The 23,920-nt window shown below is 42.9% G+C and overlaps 1 protein-coding gene across 3 annotated transcripts in view; it reads right to left on the bottom strand.

The window, feature by feature from the left end:
- Positions 1–23,920, bottom strand: part of LOC135506998 (mineralocorticoid receptor-like) — a 104,266-nt gene that overhangs the window by 35,501 nt on the left and 44,845 nt on the right. For 2 of the 3 annotated variants that reach the window (XM_064926457.1, XM_064926456.1), the window contains exon 3: positions 9,488–9,624. In XM_064926457.1, the coding sequence (XP_064782529.1) occupies positions 9,488–9,624 (137 nt within the window). The remainder of the gene's footprint in view (positions 1–9,487; positions 9,625–23,920) is intronic. The other variant, XM_064926458.1, reaches the window with a different exon arrangement.

The raw sequence follows: 23,920 nt of genomic DNA, 5'->3' as shown, positions 1-23,920 counted from the left end.
AGTGGAGCAGGTTGAGAGCTTCAAGTTCCTTGGTATCCACATCACTAACATAGTCCAAGCATACCAAGAAAGTTGTGAAGAGAGCACGACAAAACCTATTCCACTTAGGAGACTGAAAAGATTTGGCATGGGTCCTCAGATCCTCAAAAGGTTTTACAGCTGCACCATCAAGAGTACCCTCTACGCTGCTGCTACTCTGTTATCTATGCATAGTCACTTTAGTAACTCTACCTACATGTACACATTACCTCTATACAAGGGCCCCCACACATTGACTCTGTACCGGTATCCCCTGTATGTAGCCCCGCTATTGTTTTATTTACTGCTGCTCTTTATTTGTTATTCTTATCTCTTACTTTTTTTTAGGTATTTACTGCATTTTTTTAGGGCTTGGTAAGCATTTCACTGTAAAAATTCAGCATTTCACTGCACCGGTTGTATTCAGGTTTAAGGGCTTGTCAGTAAGCATTTCACTGTAAGGTCTACACCGGTTGTATTCAGCATTTCACTGTAAGGTCTACACCGGTTGTATTCAGCATTTCACTGTAAGGTCTACACCGGTTGTATTCAGCATTTCACTGTAAGGTCTACACCGGTTGTATTCAGCATTTCACTGTAAGGTCTACACCGGTTGTATTCAGCATTTCACTGTAAGGTCTACACCTGTTGTATTCGGCGCATGTGACAAATACAAATGGATTTGATTTAATCCAAGAAACCATTGCCTCCTACTTGTACTCCATAAAAGCATTCCTAGAATGTGAATGTGCACTGATGGACCATTATTACATCATAATGTTTTCATATACCATGGAACAGATCAAATCAACATACTTTTTATAATGATACCAAAAACACATTTTGTACATAGTTTTCTTTCTATAATGCTATACTTTAATACAATATAAAATCTCCTGCAATCATCGTAAAAGGGCTACGGCTACATTTACTACTGTAAGTGCTCAACCAGCTCCAGGAGAGAGAACTCCATTACATTACATGGCAACCGAGGGAGTTCCTGAACGGACTCCATTGATGTCTCCTTTTTGCTGCGTTTGTGACATCAACATCTGGCAACCGGCCTATGAGCGGACCCTGTCTGTCAACTGGAGCATAAAACCGCTATGGGGATATTACTATGTGGGGAATACGATGTCTCTCTATGGGAGACCCTTTTGAACAGCTTTTCTTTCTTTTTTAGCCCAGGTTGCCAGATACTGAGAACATCCTTGAAAGAAGAGTCTGAGAGGCCCATGTCCTCCACAGATTCAGGTTTAGGCCATACAATACTGTAGCCTTTAAGCAGTTCCTATTTAAATAGTCTGAACTTGAGACCGTGGCTCGTGTTTCGGTATCTGTCCTGCATTGAGTGAAGAGGCGTTGTCTAAGACACTTGTGTCATTAGGCTAGGCTATATTTAGTGTTTACCGAGCGTCACACGCACACACGACGACAACAACAGAGATCCTGCCAGTGGTATGTCTATTCTAGCCAGGCAATGTCTTTTGACATAGACCAACACATTTGATATAGGCCACCTTGGCTGCATACAGCTGTGTAACGACTGTTGTTGTTGGATTAAATGGCTTTCACCAGATCAAAAAAAAAAAATGCTGGAGAATTTGACACAGGCTCAGAATGAAAAGCACTAATTTGTTTTCAATGACAACGGCTGTCAGTGGTATTTTTCGATAGAAGTTCTCAACACGTTCCTATTAGATTCATGGTAGTCATTCAAACACACACTCCTATACATGTTTTATTCAAAGAGAGGGTTGGGTGGTGCCTATTCCAAGTTGATCTGGGTTTCCCATCTACTCCCCTATTATCTCAAACGTCTGTTATTTTACCCCAGGCTCACAGCCTTACATGTCTCCATGGTCATTATTCTCTCACCGGGACATTCGAATGAGGCTTTATTTCAACATGAAGGTATAGTCTATACCCATGAAGGTATAGTCCCCATTCTTTAACCTACCTCTCCATCCTTCCCTCTCACACCCATCTAGTGGCCGATGTTCTCTTGGACCTCCATTTCATTCATTAGGATCCCCATTAGTCAACGCCAGTGGTGACAGCTAGTCTTACTGGGGTCCAGCACATAGCGAAAAAGACATTACAGACAAAATACTTCACAATTGACATTTTAAAAACATGAACATCAAAGACAATATAATCGATTTCTATTTGGAAGGAAGGGGCAGAGTTCTTTTATAGAGCGGTTTAGAAAATGAACATTTCCGGCAGCGGGCCAAAACAAACGTGACTTCTCTTCCAAATTAAACAAATCAGAAAGTGCTTCAGTGCCTGTTTCTGGGGCTAATAGCTCCACATATACAACCCTCTTGGATTTCCCAAATACCCTGCCTGTCACAACAGTGTACGCATGATTTGCTGTTTTTATAAAGTCACCTGACTCACTGCCGACCCTAAAGGTTAACCCAGTAACCACGGCAACCACATCCGCCCCTACAGGTTGAACTTCCCGCTTTACCACGACAACCACAGTGCTTAGTCCCTCTATAGGAATTCTACTATTTGTGATGCAATAATTCAACAGTCTATGTAATGACATGCATATTGTAGGTGTAGGATAATTGGCACACTTGCATATTGCTTGGTGTAGTAGGTAGTCACACAAATGCAATTTCAGATACCTATCAGTCAACACACAAACTATATTTTCTTCAAAAACGTTCTGCAAAGCGCAGTCACCACACACATCAACAGTACACACACACACCCCCCCACACCACAACTGTATCAACACTGCCCCTGCACATATCAGCCACAAACCAATGGGCCAGTGATAACATTGATAAAGCCCATCTGATTGGCCCGGCGGTGTTATTTGGTTAAACACTTAAGGTGTATCCTACCCAGCGACCCAGTGCTCGGAACCCTCTTTGCATTGATGTCAAAGAACAAAGGTATCAGCCTGGAAAAGGAAGTAGATTGGGTGGTGATCGAGGCCTTTAGTGCCACGGGGCAACGAGGGCATGAGTGGCTCCACACACCATCTACATGGGTCATCTCAGGTCAGGTTGAGTTAAGGACACAGAGGAAACACGGAGGGACCGGTCGGTCTGTTGGCCAGATATTAACTGGCACTCATGGTTACGCTACATCCGCATAGGTCTGTTATACAATGGTCTCGGACTGCTACTAAGACTACTGCCTACCATGCATCTAAGCTGCACAATACTAGAATGAACCAATTAATAGTAACTGGCAACCTCTGATACTGTAGGCTCATTTGGGTCTGGAGCTGGACAAGTTGAAGGCCAGCCGTAGGCCTACATCCACGCATCACTGTTTAAAAGGCCTATACGATAAACCAGGACTGCTACTAAGGTGACCTGCATTCAGAGCATAGACAATAGTTGAATGAACCTTGGGTAACCCTGGTACTTGGCCTACTTACTCATGTTGCTAAACCAATTACTATAATCTGCAAAAAAAAATATAGTATTCAGGCCTAGTGTTTTATCAATGCGTCATCCACAGCTGTTGTTGCCTGCAACATTTAATTAATACAACTGTGGTGTGAAAGGGTTCGGCTTCCATTAAATGACACAATTACTTTTAATTATCTAGCATAATTACTAGAGGCTTAAGGAAATTCTGCACCCTCAGTCTGTCACTGTCTGGCCTTGTTCACTAATTACGTTGACAGTCGTTAATGGGGTCAAGGGGAGGGCACTGTCGTCATGGATTGTATAGGTGTCTATAGGCTCTAATACAGGTGCATGATCAAAAACTGCTTTGGTAACTTGAATTTCTCGTGGCCAGACTAGGTAAATATAAATGTTACGAGCATCTGACCTAAAGTAATTAGGCGAGGTTTTAGTTCTGGGTTTACCGGGATTAAGGTAACCTTAACGAAGTGGGTCAAACACAACCTAAGAGGTGGTCTTAATGACTTCCTGTTAGTTTATGTAACGTTGTTAGTATGGATTAGATTGCTATAATGCCTGCTTTGATACAATCCATTATTGCTTACTTCACCTTACGTTAAAGGGTCAAGTGGTGTTCATTGTATGGTACAACTTGGATAAATATGCCATTTTGGAACACCATGCTTATTGTTATGATGGGTATTAACCAGTTATTCTGCATATAGCATGACTAATTCATATCAAATATATCAGAGTAGTCAAAGGACATCACATCTCTATAAAATGTGAAAATGCATATAGCATGATTGTAATAAATATACATTACATCAATGTAGGTTTATTGTAAGTCTGATAGAAGGACATGTATGCCATTCGTCTGAGAGGGACTGAGTCTAATAAATGGCTGGGTTTCAGATGCTCTTATATGAGACAACCTGAGGCACCCAGTGCAGCTAGAGGAGGCGTCACATCTGATTGGAGCACAGACCTATCAGTAAAAATATAAACCATCTGATTGGAGCACAGACCTGTCAGTCAAAATATAAACCATCTGATTGGAGCATGGGCCTGCCAGTCAACTCATAAACAGTACCATTCGTGTCCTCAGATGAACTTTTCCACTGATGCCCAGAGAGAGAAGGAGAGCTTTACATCAGTGTAATGCTAACCATGCCCGTGCCACACACTGCAACACTATACACAGCTAGCCTGTAACACGGTTGAAAGGTTTCACAGTAGACCTTTGAGTTCAATAAAGTAAAAGACAGTCAAATAATAAGTCATGGAATAAAGGAACTGTAGTGAATATTATTAAACGGAGCGGTATGCCAAACCACTGATGACGTGAATAATAAGCTAGCAGCACTCAACAGTTAGTCTTAGGGACCAGAAAGGGGATGCTTTCCAAATGGCACCCTATTTATTTTAGTGCACTAGTTCTGACCAGAGCTCTACGCACTGTTTAGGAAATAGGGTGCCGTTTGAGACGCATCCCAGAGCAGCAGTCCACATGGAGTGGTTTACAGAGCCCAGCTGTCTTGTATCAACACACTGTCTCAGGGATGACTTCAGGGATAGGGGAGGGGTAAGGATAAGGGAGGGGAGGGGGTAGTGGTGGGGAGGGGGTAGTAGAGACTAGTTCAATGTGTGAAGATGCTTGGCTTGGAAACGTACTGTATCCACAATTTTCAAACAGCTTGTCTGCTATGCTAATTCAATTCAAGTCAAGTACAAACCAAATTCCTACGTGAGGTAACAGAGACTACAGTAAGCCTGAACAGTTAGTTTTGTAGGTACTGTATGAGGTGAAACAATGACCAACAAGGCTCAGAAAGGAATGATCATTGATCATTTGTCTACAACTTTATAGGAGATAATGATTCTACAGCAATACCTCTGGGTGTTATTCATAAGCCACAGTAACCCTTTCCATTTAGCAACAGCTGCTAAGCTCAATAAATGATGCCTTGTGCTCAGCTACACAGAGAAGGCTATTTGCCATACCAACTAAATGTATATAAAAAGACAAACGAACGAGTATTAAAATGCATACACCGTTATTCTCTAAATTACGATGGAATATTTATTCATTGAAATGAGAGCTCTTTAAGGGAACAGTTAGTGGGCGAACATTTCCATAATGAATTAAACATCATCTGGTTTCAGTCTGGTGGGAGGCAGCATGGGGTGGAAAGGGAGATACCTAGTCAGTTGTACAACTGAATGCATTCAAAGAGAGGTGTGTGGGGGGGGGGCTGCCTTAATCGACATCCACGTCATCAGTCCCTGGGGAACAGTGGGTTCCTTGCTCAGGGGCAGAACGACAGATTTTTGACCTTGTCAGCTCGGGGATTCGATCCAGCAACCTTTCGGTTACTTGGCCCAAGAGGTGTATATACTGTATATGAGAAGTTCCATTGAGATCAGAGTGGTATACTGTTCAGCCGACCAAAGATTAAAGCTACACTTACCAAACCACCAAACACTACCATTCACACAAACCCAGTACATACCCATTTTACGTCCAACCCAAAATTATAACCTGAATTATAGATTATATTCCAGTTCCTTCCACTACTCACACACTCCGTAGCATGGTCCCAGACCTGTTTGTACAGTATCGCCTAATCCTATGGATAATGCCACACAAAGAGATCTGAGACCAGCCTATAGACTCCTCGACTTTATCATTGAAGGGAAGCATACACAGGATTTTAATGTGAGCTGACGATGAGTAAAGAATACTAACTAGCTGTGGGTTGTAAATGGGTCTGAGACTCTGAGTCTGTAACTGGGTCTAATGGGCGGAGGCAGTAGGAGGCCGTCGTGCCTGTGAGGCAGCTGGGGGGCGCCTTGACAGAAATTAAACATGGATTATATCTCCCGTTGTATTGACATTGTCCTGCAGTCTCCTCTCATAGCTCATTATCAGACTCACAGAGGCCAGGTTTTTCACATTGAGGAAGAGGAGGAGAGAGGACGAGGAGAAAGGGGGAGGAGGAGAACTAGAACGTCTCCTCACGTCCTACTTACACCTCTCCGGAGCTCGGTGCTGACACATCACTTTAGTTTTCTTTCTCTCGCTCTTGTTCCCTCTCTCTCGCTTACTTTCTTTCTCAGCCCCTCCTCTCTGTGTGTCTGTCTCCCCCTCTCGCTCGCTCTCTCTCTCTCGCTCGCTCTCTCATTCTTTCTGTCTGCCTCATTCTCTCACTCCCCTCCCTTCTATGTCTGTTTCTCTGCCCTCTGTCTCTCTTCTGCAATTCCCCTGTCTTTTTCTCTTACTTTCATTCTATACCCTACCTCTTTCCCTCCCCGTTTCTTTCCCACCCCCTCTACCTCTCTTTCCCTCCCCCTCTACCTCTCTTTCCCTCCCCGTTTCTTTCCCACCCCCTCTACCTTTCTTTCCTTCCCCCTCTACCTCTCATCCTCTCTTCCCCACCCTCCCCTCTTAGCAGCTATGCTGATGTAAGGTAAGCGCTAGCTGGGCTCACTGCACACATCACAAAGGACACACATACTACAGTACAGGCAACCTTGATGACATCAGCCCACTAGTTCACATAGTTTGACCAGGCAGCAGCTGCACCAGAACAGACCCCAGAGTAGTCAGTTCAAACATAATATACAAGACACTACATTACCCACAATTCCTATAGATTCTAACTAGGCTATTCCACATTTAAGAGAGAGAGTGATGGCGTACAATACCTGACAGTATCAGTTTAGATGTGACACAATCTTCTCCTTAAGTAATTTTAAGGAGTAGGATACTTGTCCGCATGCTTATAAGAAATCTCGCTACACCCTCTGACGAACCATTAAACAGGCAACGTTCAATACAGGACTAAGATCGAATCCTACTACACCTCTCTGATGCTCGTCAGATGTGGCAGGTCTTGCAAACTATCACGGATTACAAAGGGAAACACAGCCGCGAGTTGTCCAGTGACACGAGCCTACGAGCGAAAGGCCTTCTATGTTCGCCTCGAGACTAGTAACATTGAACCATGCATGAGAGCACCAGCTGTTCCGGATGACTGTGTGATCATGCTCTCCGTAGCCTATGTGAGTAATACCTTTAAACAGCATGCGCTGGCAAGTGTCTTCCCTTACATTTTTAACCTCTCCCTGACCCAGTCTGTAATACCTACATGTTTCAAGAAGACCACCATAGTCCCTTTCCCCAAGAAGGCCAAGGTAACCTGTCTAAATTACTATCACCCTCTAGCACTCACATCTGTAGCCCTGAAATGCTTTGAAAGGCTGGTCATGGCTCACATCAACACCATCATCCTGGACCCACTCCAATTCACATACCCCCCCAACAGGTCCACAGATGATGCTCTCTCTATTGCACTCCATACTGCCCTTTCCCACCTGGACAAGATGAACACTTATGTGATAGTGCTGTTCATTGACTGCAGGAAACAGAGGGCCGAGAACGCCCCCATTCACATCAACTACCTCGTACCCCTGTACATTGACTTGGTACCGGTATTCCTTGTATATTGTCTCAATATTTTATTGTTTCCTTTTACATTTCTATTATGATTTCCTTTTACATGTTTTATACATTTGTCTTTAAATCTGCATTGTTAGGAAAGGGCTCGTAAGTAAGCGTTTCACGGTAAAGTGTACACCTGTTGTTTTCGAGGCGCATGTGACAAATACAATTTGATTTGATCATTTGACATGGCTATCTAACACACAGAAAGAGGACATGTTAAGGGGCTAATTGAACAAGTGAACAAAGCAGCAGTTGTTCCACAGAAATCACAGCAGTTTCCCATGAGGCAAACAGTCTACAGATTCCAACTGTGTATCCCATTTGGAATTGAATGAGCCTAAAATAAGACTGAATAGGCCTGGGTGATAACACTCTTAACCAACCTCATGTGGCCAACTCTGCTGCCTGCTTTCTGCACAAACAGCTGCACACACACACACACACACACACACACACACACACACACACACACACACACACACACACACACACACACAGCTCTTCAGCTGTTATATGTTAACTCTTCTCAGCCCTCCCAGGCACGCTCAGAGTGGAATGACATCATTTCTGATCCGATAACCCAGGAGACCTAATCCGGTTTCATAGGGATACATATATTGACTGTTTGTAAATATCATCAAATAAAGACATAATTCAATAGGAGTTGACTGTAGTTCCTCAGTTGACTGCTGAAAAAACACCTACCGACTGCCTTGTTGGTTCTTGCTTGCCTCCTCGGAGAGTGTGTGTGTGTGTGTGTGTGTGTGTCCGTGCACGTATGTGTGTGAGATTTAGCCCAGCGCCTCACGCTACACACAGTAATGAAAAGCGCATTATGAGTTTTTGTTTTTTCCCCAGCTAAAACACAGCATAAAGGGCTGTTATGGGAGAAGTATGTAGTTTGTGAGGTTTTTATGACGTTTTCAGTCATCTTAGGCCACAAACTGTACATGTGGAGCAATTTAACCTTATTTGTTTCTGACCGAGTCATACATTTCTGTTTAAAACTATAAATATTTGACAGGTAATTATCTAGAAGCTCCAAAAATGGAGTCATTCGTAAACACCAGTTTACGACTTCCTTTAAAACTTTATTGGTATTTCTTTAGACTGACTGGTCTGGTGTCACCTCTCTCTGGGTGAGTATGTTTTGGGTTTGGGCTACTTTGTTGCTAGCTCAGCATTTTCTCCTGGAGGTTATTCCTCTAAGACTATATGGACACTGGTGTGAGTTAGCCTAGCGCCAGGGCGCTAACTTAACTTAGCACTGAGGTTTAAACCCGCTAATGGAGGGGTTGTGTTTCGCACACAACCAAAATGGCCGACAATTATCTTTAAAGGCCATATTCACATCTTCTGACCAGGCATATTTCTGTCCCCAAACAACTGTACTACTATAGACAGAAAAGCAGATTATAAACAGAAGCTCTTTAAAATGCATTTCACATTTTCTTTAAGACTTTACTTTACACTGTGTCCCATATGGAGTCTGAGGCCATAGTTGGGAGGGTTCCTCAGACTTCAACAGGAGGCACGCTAGTAAGCACCCAAACCCAGACCCAAACGGAAAGGCATATCATACTTTTCCTACCTTCTACGGCTCTCTTGAAGAAGACCTTGCAGCTGCCGCATGTAACAACCCCGTAGTGACATCCCGACGCCTCGTCCCCGCAAACCAGACACACTTTGGCTGTGGACGACGGGTGTCTCAGCGACGCGCTGAAACAAAAGCACACACCGAGACGACACAGTTTAGCCTTTAAAGCTGACAAAGTAATTGTTATCCAACAACATAAGAAACGGAGGCCTCTGAGATGCTGTGAAACATTCACATTTTTACTACGTAAACAGTACATTAGCCGCACAATGTGGCTAACCATGAGGATCCCTGCCAACTGACAGAAAAGAGAAAGGACTTTGCACTTGTCAGATTTACTGCAGCGAGTTGGAAATGACGCTGACAGAAACACAGAGGAGACGTCTTTAGCAGGCTAAGAAAAACAAAGGACAGACAAGAAGCTGTGAGGAGGGGTGTGTGTGTTTTTTGTCTGTTTGTGTGTGTGTGTGCGTGCCTGCGTGCGTATTTGTGCAAAATAACAGCAAGACTATGGAGTTGATTTGGCCCAGATGACAGAGTACAGATTAAAGTCAGAAACACTACAGTCGAAAGGCAGAAACTGTTAGCAGATGTTACACTCGGCTAACCTAACTATCTCCCCTTCAACTACCTATCGCTGATGTCTAAGGTCAACTTTGAAACAACTGTTTCCTAAATAATGGATTCTAAGATATGTAGGCTATAGGTCTGACCTACGCCGTTGTCCACATGTGGAGAGAGATGTGAAACCAATGTCGATAGACTATCAGCCAAGTTAATAATGGGACAGCTCCCACTATGGACTGACCTGGCAGCAGAGTTCACATCCTGTTATGTCACTGAGTCTTGCTCCATAGTTAATGATTCTCCAGGTGGTAATCAGGGGCGAGGACTTAACTTGTTATTGATGACACAGATAGGTCGAACACTTAGTCACACACACACACACACACATATAGGTGGATCGCTTAGTCACTGGGCTCAGGGCATTGTAGGCCACTTATGTACGCGTTGATGTGATGACACATCACACAAGTTTGCTCAATCATGTTCTCCCTTTCTATGTTGTGAGTCATGCTATGGCTTACGGGGTCACTATGGCTTACGGGGTCACTATGGCTTACGGGGTCATTATGGCTTACAGGGACATTTTCTAATAATATGCTAGACGAGTTCACCTATGCCTTAGGTCAACTTAACCAGAGCGTACTGGGGTTACGCAAGAAAGACTGAGTGACGACTCAATACTGTACTGTGTAGCCAGTGTCATTGGTCAATTGGCCTGCTGTACTTAGGCAAGGTCGAAAATGAGGCTTTGATAAGATATGGCTATGCTGTTACGATAAGTTCAAATCTATACTGTAAGTTACACGCACCATAAAATAAATCTCTAGAGAGAGGCAGGGAAGGAGAGAGAGGGAGGCAGGGAAGGAGAGAGAGGGAGGCAGGGAAGGAGAGAGGGAGGCAGGGAAGGAGAGAGAGGGAGGCAGGGAAGGAGAGAGAGGGAGGCAGGGAAGGAGAGAGAGGGAGGCAGGGAAGGAGAGAGAGGGAGGCAGGGAAGGAGAGAGAGGGAGGAAGGGAAGGAGAGAGAGGGAGGCAGGGAAGGAGAGAGAGGGAGGCAGGGGAAGGGGGCAGGGAAGGAGAGAGGGAGGCAGGGAAGGAGAGAGAGGGAGGCAGGGAAGGAGAGAGAGGGAGGCAGGGAAGGAGAGAGAGGGAGGCAGGGAAGGAGAGAGAGGGAGGCAGGGAAAGAGGGAGAGGGAGGCAGGGAAAGAGGGAGAGGGAGGCAGGGAAGGAGAGAGAGGGAGGCAGGGAAGGAGAGAGAGGGAGGCAGGGAAGGAGAGAGGGAGGCAGGGAAGGGCAGGGGAAGGAGAGAGAGGGAGGCAGGGAAGGGAAGGGAAGAGGGAGGAGGAAGGGAGAGGGAGGGAAGGAGGGAGGGAGGCAGGGAGGGAGAGGGAGGCAGGGAAGGAAGGGAGGAGAGAGGGAGGCAGGGAAGGGAGAGGCAGAGGGAGAGGGAGGCAGGGAAGGAGAGGGAGGGAGAGGGAGGCAGGGAAGGAGAGAGAGAGAGAGGGAGGCAGGGAAGGAGAGAGAGAGAGAGAGGGAGGCAGGGAAGGAGAGAGAGAGAGAGGGAGGCAGGGAAGAGAGAGAGAGAGGGAGGCAGGGAAGGAGAGAAGTATACATTTTGCCCAAACATTTAAAAGGCCTGGGTGCTCCAAATAGTTTAGCTGAATCAGCAGAGATCAGATTAAATCGCTGGGTGAAACCTGACATAGTTTTCGGGGCAGGAACTCAACAGCGGCACAGTGATGTCCTGTGGAAAGGTTTGAAAGTGACCCTTTCAAATGATGCACATGGCATCAGCCTAAATTGCGGGAGTAAACTCTGGAGAAGTTGTGAATACACTGTGTACAGTGGGTAACATATTGAAGGCTTGTTTCTCAGGGCGGGACATTCATTAATGTCAGTTATTAATGTCTACTCCAGATACTGAGTCAGCCGTTACCAAAAGCAGTCTATGTAGAGAGAGAAGTAAAAACCAGACAGAGCATAGCGTTGTTATAGACAAGATGGCTTATTATTCCAGGGGTATTTGAAGTGTTTAATGTAAGTTACAGTGGTGTGGAGTAAATGTTGTACATGGTAAAAAATATATATGTTTAGTCTATAATACACATTTTTGCTGATTTACACAAAAATAACCTATGCACACAAATAAACACACATGCATAGAAACCCACACACACCCTACCCCCCACTGAAACAACAAAAACAAGGAGATAGGTACAAAAACAGGACATGTCGTATCAAGACATTAAAAACGACCTCCCTCCAGCCCCCCTCCTTCCATCTAATTACCTCGCTCATCTCAATCAATAACACACAAGGTGATTGTCTGGTTAGCATTCTACCGACATCCTTCATCAAACGAGCTGTCTTCTCTCACAGACACACACACACTGGCTCTAACACACACACTGGCTCAAACACACACACTTCCTGCCAGGGCTTGCTGGAGGGGGTAAACCAACAGCGGCAAGCAGATACGATCAGGAGCGCTGATCTAATTTAACCTTGACCATCTACACACACATTCAATTTCTTAGCTCGATTAGAGGAGTCTCTATCGAGATGCGTGTGTGTGAGTGGATCTGTCTGGCACTGGGCCTGTGTGTGTGTGTGTGTGTGTGTGTACATGTGTGTGTATGTGTGTATGTGTGGGTGGTTCTATTTATGATCAGCCTGCTAAGCAGACCTCATTTCCCACAAACCCAGTCATCTTTCCCACACCAAAATGCATTGACTGAACTCTGTAATATCAGCAAAACGATGCAGAGATGTGTGGTGAATACAGGGCCAGTAAGCCAGTTGCCTTGCCACGTCACAATAAACTCATCCACCCACCCCCACCCCACGCCCCTGCCTCGCTGCCGGCCGGTCCCCGACAAGGTGACTTCCCCTCCCTGGGAGGAGTTATGTAGGTCATCCCGACTCCTGCTTATGAAACAAGCAGACAGACAGCGGGCCAAGGCTGGCTGCAGTGACTGTGCACACACACACACACAGCTCCAACAGAACTGTAGTATAGTGAAGGAAGACAACACCCAGCCCAGTCAGGATAGAGAACTGACACATACATACAGACATGGGTGCATATGAAATGGCACCCTATTCCCTATGGGCTATCTCTGCATACCTGTTTCTGGAATGTTTGTTCAATGTTTTTACATGAACCGACCAACAAACATTCTGGAATATAATACTTGTTAGTTGGTATGTCTTTATTTCTTTAGCAAATTTATACTATACAGTTAAACTGTTAAACCTCTATGGCATTGGTGTTCAAAGTTTTTAAGCTGGGACCCAATTTTTTTTCGCCAGAATTTCTGGGAACCTTATTTTTCCCCAATAATTTCTTGTGACCCCACCATACCTTAAATCTAATGACACAACCTTAAAATTGGCAATTTCATTTTTAACCAATAAATACATTTGCTCAATAAAATTGTATTTTTCAAATTAGCTTTTTCTGCGACCCCACTGCAGTTCCCCCGCGACCCCGACTTTGCATGGCACTGCTCTATGGAGAAACAGAGACAGTTGTCCATTTGTATGAAGAGCTCTATTGTACTTTCACCAGGATCAGCGTAACCACAGCTCTCTCCAGTAATGTCTGTTTATTGCAATGAGCTCAACCTCTTTTAATACTACAGCCAGATATTAGTGTCATCCTTCCATCTGCTCCTGACTAAAACCGTGCCAACACCCAAATGTGCTTTATAAGGCTGCAGCAACAAACTAACACTAATAATCAGCCATTTTATATGTTTCGCCGAGTACGAGTTGATGAACAGAATCATTTCTTTGGTCTGTGGAAATGATATTCTGCTGTTGTTGGTGTTGTTTTGAACATTAAGTATGCTATCAACCCTTGCAGTTAGCATAAGTATATAACGCAACATTCAACCAGCACTGCGATGAATCAGAATCACAATGTCAATCTACCAATTTTTCAGTTCAACTCTTTATACATGGAGTATACCAAACATTAGCGACACCTTCCTAATATTGAGTTGCATCTTCCCCATTTGCCCCCCGGAACAGCTTCAATTGGTCGGGGTATGGACTCTACAAGGTGTCGAAAGTGTTCCACAGGGATGCTGGCCCATTTGGACTCCATTGCTTCCCACATTTGTGTCAACTTGGCTGAATGTCCTTTGGGTGGTGGACCATTCTTGATACACACGGGAAACTGTTGAGCATGAAAAATCCAGCAGTGTTGCTATTTTTGACACAAACAGGTGTGCCTGGCACTTACCACCATACCCCATTCAAAGACACTTAAATATTTTGTCTTACCCATTCACTCTCTGAATGGCACACATACACAATCCATGTCTCAATTTTCTCAAAGCTTAAAAATCATTATTTAAACTGTCTCCTCCCCTTCATCTACACTGATTGAAGTGGATTTAACAAGTGACATCAATAAGGGATCATAGCTTTCACCTGGATTTACCTGGTCAGTTTATGTCATGAAAAGAGCTGGTATCCTTAACGTTTTGTATACTCAGTGTATATTTTTTATTTTTATTTTACCTTTATTTAACCAGGCAAGTCAGTTAAGAACAAATTCTTATTTTCAATGACGGCCTAGGAACAGTGGGTTAACTGCCTGTTCAGGGGCAGAACGACAGATTTGTACCTTGTCAGCTCGGGGGTTTGAACTCGCAACCTTCCGGTTATTAGTCCAACACTCTAACCCTGCCACCCGTTTATAGTTAGTTTATAATGAATTCATCCTAATATATGTAACTACTTTTAAAGGGTTAGTTTTTGATTTCCCCAGAGTCAGTTGAAATCATGGATACCATTTTTGTCTCTGCATCCAGTATGAAGGAAGTTAGAGGTGGTTTCGCCATGCATTAGCATAATGATTCTAAGTCTACAAGAATGCTAGCATGCTAGCTGTTCCAATAGGCGACTCCCTAAAACAAACACACCACTTCAATACAGCTATGACAGGAACAGAGTTTTCATAGCAGGTTAGGAGAGCATTTTCCCTATCCTTAATCCTAAACCTTTTCCTAACTTTAACCTAATTCTCCTAACCTGCTACATAAATTCTCCTAATCTGCTACAAAAACGTAACTTCCGGTCGTAGCTGTATCAAAGTGGCGTGTTTTAAGGGAATCTCGTTCTCATAGACTTCCAGTCATTGCACTAAAGCTAGTTAGCAACTTTAAACTGCAAGCAGATACATAACTCTGACTCTGGGGAAGTAGATAAAGGGCCTCATCGCCAAAATCCTGAACTATCCCTTTAAGAGCCCAATGTTCTACCACCACCAGACACATGCAAAAGCAGGTGATATATCTAGCCTCAAGATACATGTCTAAAAAGGAGCTCTTATTCTTTTCACTCTTGACCCCAGTCTCTTTTACATTAGACATGTACCATTGGAGACTAACTCAAGGGGACTTCCAATGCTTCCAGAAGATCAAAGCCCCCCCCCCCCTGTCCTTTTTTATTATATTTCTTTACAAAAAGTCCCAGGGAAGCATTTTCATTGTTTGTAGTCTACCTTTAATCTTCAAACAATAACACAGGCGATACAATAGCAGTTTATTTCATTGCACAAATCTCTCTGTCAGAATAAGTTGAGCAAACAACCTTTATTTCTCACCCTGCCTCGCTCCATATGAATCCGTAAAATATCTATGGGATAGATTTCCCCCTGCAATATCTCACTAGAGACTCTATTTTGTCTCAGGGGACTATATGATAATGGGAAAACTAGATAAGGCCTGGAGATGTGATAGTGGGTGTGAAGCCAGAAAAGAGCCACTCACTGACTGTACGACGAATGCGTTATTGGGCAACAACAAGACAGATGTTGGAGCTCAAACTAGACACCAGGCTAATTTGGATGTCACACTAGGATAACACTGAGAATACTCAGAATGCTTCAAATATCTGGACACTTTCTCAGCTGTGTAAGGAATGCTTGGTCAGAATAAGTTAAGTTGGTGAAGATGGGTGATTTAGCTCAAGTTAATGGTGGTGGTATTCGGGGGTAAAGGCAGGGATGCAGCCTCATAGAAGGATACTATTGGAGATTGTTTGTCTCTATGGATGATAAACAGCCTATTGGATGTCCTACAATAATTGTCTGTCGATACAGATGTTTTTTTCATATGTATTTTATTTATTCACTACAAATCTGTCTTAGTGTGTCAGTTGCCTCTGTATTTTGCCCGGCTAGAGAGTGAAAGAGTTGGTTTGTTTTTACCTCAAGACTGTCAGTAAGCCTCCAAGACCAGAACACAGGTCAGGAAAGGAGTGTGCATTTGTGGTCAGATGAACTCTGAAATGAGGTTGGATGTCGGGAATGGTTACCGTGGAAACTGAACAGAAAATAAGGTATCTGCCGTCATAGACAAAGTAACGGGAGGCAGTCTCAGAAGGTTACTCGTGTAAACGCATTACGTGGGTGATTTTAGATGTCATCGCTGTGACCATGAAGGCAGAACCCATGTGAGGGAATCAAACCCGTTGACCCCGATAAGTACATTAACATTACATATCACATAAACAACCTGGATAACCTCACAAGGGCCCTGTTGGATAGAAGACAAAGATCTCATCAGGCATGTACTATACTGCTCTCTTTCTATCTCTCTATCTGTCACTCACATCTGCACTACACACACAGAGCACATAAAGGATAGGGGTCATGGAAGTGTGTGTGTGTTTCAAGTTTTAATGTCATGTGCACAAGTACAGTGAAATGCCTTTATTTCAAGCTCCAAACCCAACAATGCAGTAATCAATATCAATATAGCACTAAAAATAACAAGGTATAACAAAAACACACGAGAAATAATAATAAGAAATAAGAAACTACAGAGAGTCAGTTCCAATACCATATTTACAATGTGCAGGGATAGTGGAGTGATAGAGGTACAGTAGATATGTATATGGGTAAGGTGACTAGGCGCGTGTGTGTGTTTGTGTAGGCTTAGCTCGGGTACATAGATAGCGATATAGTCACTGAGTCATTCCACTTAGCTATACTGTATTACAGGGGTCAGACAAGAGCCATAGCCTCACTGAACCCACAGTCTTGAAAGAGAAGTACCCTTGACTTGTGCAAACAATAGCGCTACAGTACAGTGACCCGCTATGGTCTAGAGTACACTATTTATATAATCCACACCTCGAAATGTAGAAAAATGTTATGTAAAACAAACAGAGAGAGGGATAGAGAACGGATAAAACGAGTTATGTAACTTGTAGTCAGACAGCCTAAACATTAGGACACCCACTCACCACCTCCCAACGAGACACAGAGGTCTATTGAGGTGGAATTAGAGACTGTTGTTAGGGAGCTACTTTACTTCAGCCTCTGTGAAGGTGACCCTAGCATAAGGCCTGTTTGGAGAGTACCTGAGCACACAGAAATCTGATATGTGTATCCCTACGCCAGACTTCTGTTACAGTGATACTATGGTTACAGTACTGTACACTGGCCACTGTGGTTGCACGGGTGGTAAAAGGTTAACTGTGGCCAACGCTGCTTTCTATGGGTTCTGATGCTTCTAGCCTTGAGTTGCATTTTTGACAACATATCTACAGTTTTTCACCTTTGAATGTGTATAGATTAAGGCAGGCCCCCACACCTCTCTGATTCAGAGGGGTTGGGATAAATGCAGAAGACACATTTCAGTTGACTACATTCAGTTGGACAACTGACTAGGTTTCCCCCCTTTCCCTTTCCTTTTTTTGTATTGCTTACTGGGTATTGACCAATGAATTCTGCAACCACTCCCTCTTCAAATCATGGCCTTTGATGGACTGTCGTTTCTCTTTGCTTAATTGAGCTGTCTACCAAGTAGGGGTATCTCCTGTACACCACCCCTACCTTGTCACAACACAACTGATTGGCTCAAATGCATTAAGAAGGAAAGAAATTCCACAAATGAACGTTTAAGAAGGCACACCTGTTAATTGAAATAGATTCCAATCTAAAATATGAACATTTGTTTAACACTTTTTTGGTTACTACATGATTCCATGTGTTATTTCATAGTTCCGATGTCTTCACTATTATTTTACAATGTAGAAAATAGTACAAATAAATAAAAACCCTTGAATGAGTAGGTGTTCTAAAACTTTTGACCGGTAGTGTACAATGTGGGGCATATCTGGGATTCTGGGTATTTCATCCCAATTTTGTTTTTATTGCACAACAGAACATGAATTGACTGTCCGATTGTATCTGGGCTGTGATTTCATTCCTTATTGTATCTTATCTGTGTTTGTGCTGTCTGCTCACCGCATAAACTGTCCCTGACCCTCCTGATAACAACAACAGATCTCTCTCTCTCTCTCTCTCAATCTCTCTCTCTTCTCTCTCTCTTCTCTCTCTCTCTCTTCTCTCTCTCCTCTCTTCTCTCTTCTCTCTCTCTCTTCTCTCTCAGAGAGCCTGGAGACGAGGAAACATTTTTGACTAGGCATGCAGAATTCTGCAAAACTATCCTCTTTGTACAACGTAAAACACCAAATAATGCATGCAGAGCAGAATTAGGCCCGATACCCGCTAATTATCAAAATCCTGAAAAGAGATGTTAAATTCTACAACCTCCTAAAAGGAAGCAATTCCCAAACCTTCCATAACAAAGCCATCACCTACAGAGAAATAAACCTGGAGAAGAGCCCCCTAAGCAAGCTTGTCCTGGGGCTCTGTTCACAAACACACCCCACAGAGCCCCAGGACAGCAGCACAATTAGACCCAACCAAATCATGAGAAAACAAAAAGATAATTACTTGACACATTGGAAAGAATTTACCAAAAACAAATGAGCCAACTAGAATGCTATTTGGTCCTAAACAGAGAGTAAACAGTGGCAGAATACTTGACCACTGTGACTGACCCAAAATGAAGGAAATCTTAAACTATGTACGGACTCAGTGAGCATAGCCTTGCTATTGAGAAAGGCCGCCGAAGGCAGACCTGGCTCTCAAGAGAAGACAGGCTATGTGCACACTGCCCACACAATGAGGTGGAAACTGAGCTGCACTTCCTAACCTCCTGCCAAATGTATGACCAGACATATATTTCCCTCAGATTACACAGACCCACAAAGAATTCGAAAACAAATCCAATTTTGATAAACTCCCTTGTCTACTGGGTGAAATACCACAGTGTGCATCACAGCAGCAAGATTTGTGACCTGTTGCTGCAAGAAAAGGGCAACCGGTGAAGAACAAACACCATTGTAAATACAACCTACATGGCTAGCAAAAAAGCCCAACCAGATCCACAGGTCTAACTGCACCTCGCCTAGTGTATCTCCTGACATATAGTTGAGAATAGCCCGTTTTATGGCAAGTTAAAGGGATACTTCAGGATGTTGGCAGCAAGGCCCTTTATCTACTTCCCCAGAGTCAGACGAAGTAGTGGATACCCTTTTTATCTCTCTGTGTCCACAGCGGTAACGCAATGAATGCAAGTCTATGGGTATCTGCTAGCATGCTAGTATTTCACAACACAGTATCCCATTCCCAACCGAGAACTTTGTCCTTACCTTAAATAACCTTGAATACCAGCTGAAAGGTTAGTAGAGACATAGAGCTGACCTGGTATAACCCTCCTTTAAGCTAGAACCTTGACATCTAGTGATTAAAACTAAGCCTGAGGACAAAGTAATCCATTATGGAACTTAAATTTAGCCTCCATCACTCACTGTCACACCTATAGGCCTTGGTCAAATGTAGTGCACTATATATGGTATAATATGGGGTGCCATTACAGATGCAGCACTGACTGTAACTAATTGCCTAAGATAATGAAACCATCTAAGAATGTTCGCGTGAATCTCCACGGCGATGTGAGTGACAGGCTGTTATTAACTTCTGGCTCGAAACTCCCATAATTCCCGGTTGTCAACATCAGAGAGTCTAGAGAGACAGAAGTAGTAATAAAATCCATCGGCCTCAGTCATGTGATACGGCTTTGAATGAGCTGCTGTCTAACCTAGCGCACAAACTATGTCTCTGTACTACACTCGTATAAAAAAAAGGTGCCAAGTGGAATAATATAGGGTTCTTGGTTTGTCCCCATATGGGAACCCTTTTTGGTGCCAGGTAGAACCCTTTGCAGAGAGGTTTTCATAGAACCACCTGTAAATGGTTCTACTATGTTACCGGTGACTACCTCATTTTTACATGAGGTGACTGACTACCTCCATGAAGCTGGTTGAGAGAATGTGCAAAGCTGTCATCGAGGCAAAGGGCTACTTTGAAGAATCTCAAATATGAAATATATTTAGATTTTCAGTGGTGTAAAGTACTTAAGTAAAAATACTTTAAAGTACTACTTAAGTAGTTTTTGGGGTATCTGTACTTTACTATTTATATTTTGGGCAACTTTTACTTTTACTTCACTACATTCTTAAATAAAATAATGTACTTTTTACTCAAACATTTTCCCTGACACCCAAAAGTACTTGTTACATTTTGACAGGAAAATGGTCCAATTCCTGCACTTATCAACAGAGCATCCCTGGTCATCTCTACTGCCTCTGATCTGGTGGACTCACTAAACACAAATGCTTTGTTTGTAAATTAATGTCAGAGTGTTGTAGTGTGCCCCTGGCTATCCGTAAGTTTTTAAAAAACAATTAAAAACCAAGAATATTTGCTGTCGGGTTGCATAATATAAGGAATTAGAATAGTTTCCTTTTACTTTTGATACTTAGTGTTAATTTTAGCAATTGCATTTACTTTTGATACTTAAGTATATTTAAAACCAAATACTTTTAGACTTTTACACAAGTAGTATTTTACTAAGTGACGTTCACTTTTATTTGAGTTGCTTTCTATTAAGGTATCTTTACTTTTACTCAAGTATGACAATTGAGTACTTTTCCAGGACTGTTGATTTGTTTAACACTTTTTGGGTTACTACATGATTTCATATGTGTTATTTCATAGTTTTGACATCTTCACTATTATTCTACAATGTAGAACATAGTAAAAATAAAGAAAATACCTGGAATGAGTAGAGTGTCCAATCTTCTGACTGGTACTGTATATCATAAAACCTAGTTATAACCTAACACAGTGGTGTTAGGGAACTCCTAGTTTACAGGCCCCATCAGGCCTGCAAGTCACATTATGTTGGCTTGCAAAGTGATGTGTAAATCCTATTGGAATCCAGATATGCAACAATTAGAACTTTTAATCACCTGCTACCTGCATTCAGAATGACTGCCAGGATAGGCAAGACTGAATAATGAGACTCCCTAAATCATCTAAACTGGAACAGCCATCTCAGTAAAGGGTGCAATAAGTCCAACTACTAACAGATTGGATTAGTTTAGGAAAATGAATGTAATTTATCTTTGTGTAGCATAAGATTAATCAACCAATCAATGTGCATGCAAAAACACAAATATTGAAACAAAGATTTCTGAAAATCAAGCTCCAATACAGAATGCTGGGAAATATGATAATGATGGGTGTGGTTTTGAGGGTATTACTTTACACATGGTAAAAATGACACAATCACACTCAACTCTGGTTACTAACACCAACACTGGGATTATTTTACACCACTGAGTGTTAAGTTAATTTAACTTCTGAATCAAGACTAGAAATGTTACACTTAAAAATCAACACATGGTAATATTGGCCAATTGGCTGTGTACCATCCAATACGGGTTCAATTTAAATAAAACATTTTAAAAATAAACACAATGCACTGCTAGTTCACTCATACTCCCTTCTATTCTCCTACTCTCTGCTCAATAAAATCACAGAAAATACTACTTTTAAAGAAAGAAATTGTGGGAAAGATATATGTCAGTACTGTATGTAAAATGATTAAAGGAATACCAGATACATGCAAAAATATTCCCATATAGGTACAAACATGTTTAAATTCTCACATATCTTTTTAAATGGATCAGATCACTCAAACTCCTGATGTTAAAGTGTTAACACTGAGGTAAACACTAATGCTCAGGCACTATTAAAAATAAAATACAAATACAATACAAAAGCTTATTCAGATTCAGAGGAGTAGAACCCTTCTTGACTCTCAAAGAATCATCAAAGAACACTCCAAAAACGATTCTTGGTATGTTAAAGTTTTTAGGTAGAACCTTTTGTCTTACAAAGAACCCCCGTCTTCCAAATAGGGTTCATCAGATTCAAATGGTTCTTGGTAGACCTTCTTAGATCTTTGCTGTTGTTTTGCAACTGAATTATCTACTAGGCCGATAACGAGTAATGATTGATTCCGGTTGTGCCAGCTATGTATCTGACAAGAGAAAACCTCTTGATCAACAGTCCAAGGATGCGTCCCAAATTGCACCATTACCCAATTCCCTACATTGCACTACTTTTGAGCAAAGCTCTATGGGCCCTGTCGTGTGGGACGCAACCCAAGTCTGAACCACTTTGATCTGGAGCTGAGACAATATCTGTATTGACTCGAAGAATCAAGGCCTCACAAGTCCAGTACAGCTCTCTGATCAGTTAATGAACCTCATTGTTTCTGTTTTTAGCTGCAAACTTCCAGGAACGTTGTGCTGGAAGCAGCCAGAAAATTCCCAGTAATGGGCCTACACAGTCGGCAACCAGCTGGCAAGACGACTTGTTGAGAAATAAACTTACTGGGCATAGGATTGATTTCCAGGCCATGGGAAATTGTGAGATACCCCAAATAAGAAGTCTTGTCATAAACACAATGAGCTTTAAAAACAGAACAGAACATGAAATAAACACCACCACGCAATGACTTTGATCGTATTTCCCCTCTCAAAATAAAACCTGTACAATAGCAAGGAAAACAAGCGAACGAGTTGGCGTTAGGCGTTAAATCTAATCAAACCGAAGAAAAGGCCATGTTTTCAGCACCTTTGGGGTAACCCGGCACACTATTTACACTAATCTAGCTTAGTGGCGTAGCCCATAGACATAAACAGAACCTGCTGCGTCAAAGCTGCACTGCCAAAGCCTCTTTCTCTGAGGCAACAAATCCTCTGCTTTCGGTGTACTTGTGAACTTGTGACCCTTGTCACCCTTAGCATTTAACCTCCTACCCCCACCGCCCTCCTACCCCCTCCTACGCCACCCCCACCCTCCTTTGTTCGCCCTACCCCTTACCATGGTTCTCTACAGCTCCAATACCAGGCCTTGTCTGTTCGGCCTCACCAGGCCAAGCTGGAGTATGGACCAAAACACAGTCAGTTTTGAGTAGCTATGACAAACAGGAAAAGCAAATCTCTAAAGTGCAAGATTATCTTGTGAGGATCAGGCCCTAGCCCTGACCTGAGCCATGCACCTCGACCCAGGCTAACAGCTCTCTCTCTCCCCCTCCTCCCTCTCTATTGTACTTTGCAGCAACAGTTATTTCACACTTTAACTTTGTCTTATCACCGAGTACAGTAGTATTGGGCCAGTAAGATGGATTGTGTACATGTAGGGAGAAAGTGTAGAGACTCAAGTGTGTGAAGAGGTCATGACCTGAGCATGCATAAATGTAAAGAGTAGGTCTCTAGAAGCGCAGCTAAAAACAGATGTTGATCTAGGGCATGCAAGTAAACTATGTACCATTATTTATTTAACCTTTATTTAACTGGGCAAGTCAGTTAAGAACAAATTCTTATTTATAATGACGGCCTGCCCTGGACAACGCTGAGCCAATTGTGTGCCGCCCCATGAGACTCCCAATTACACCTGGTTGTGATACAGCCTGGAATCAAACCAGGGTCTGTAGTGACACCTCTAGCACTGAGATGCAGTGCCTTAGACCGCTGCACCACTTGGGAGTCCCCTAAAGAAATGATGTTTTAATACTATACGGCGTGTCCCATTTGTTCCACTGCTTCATGCCGTAGTCACGTGACGAC

This window comes from Oncorhynchus masou, chromosome 20 (genome assembly GCF_036934945.1).
Source record: "Oncorhynchus masou masou isolate Uvic2021 chromosome 20, UVic_Omas_1.1, whole genome shotgun sequence".
NCBI lineage: Eukaryota > Metazoa > Chordata > Actinopteri > Salmoniformes > Salmonidae > Oncorhynchus > Oncorhynchus masou.
The sequence above is the reverse complement of the archived record's forward strand: the minus strand, read 5'-3'. Positions and strand labels throughout refer to the sequence as shown.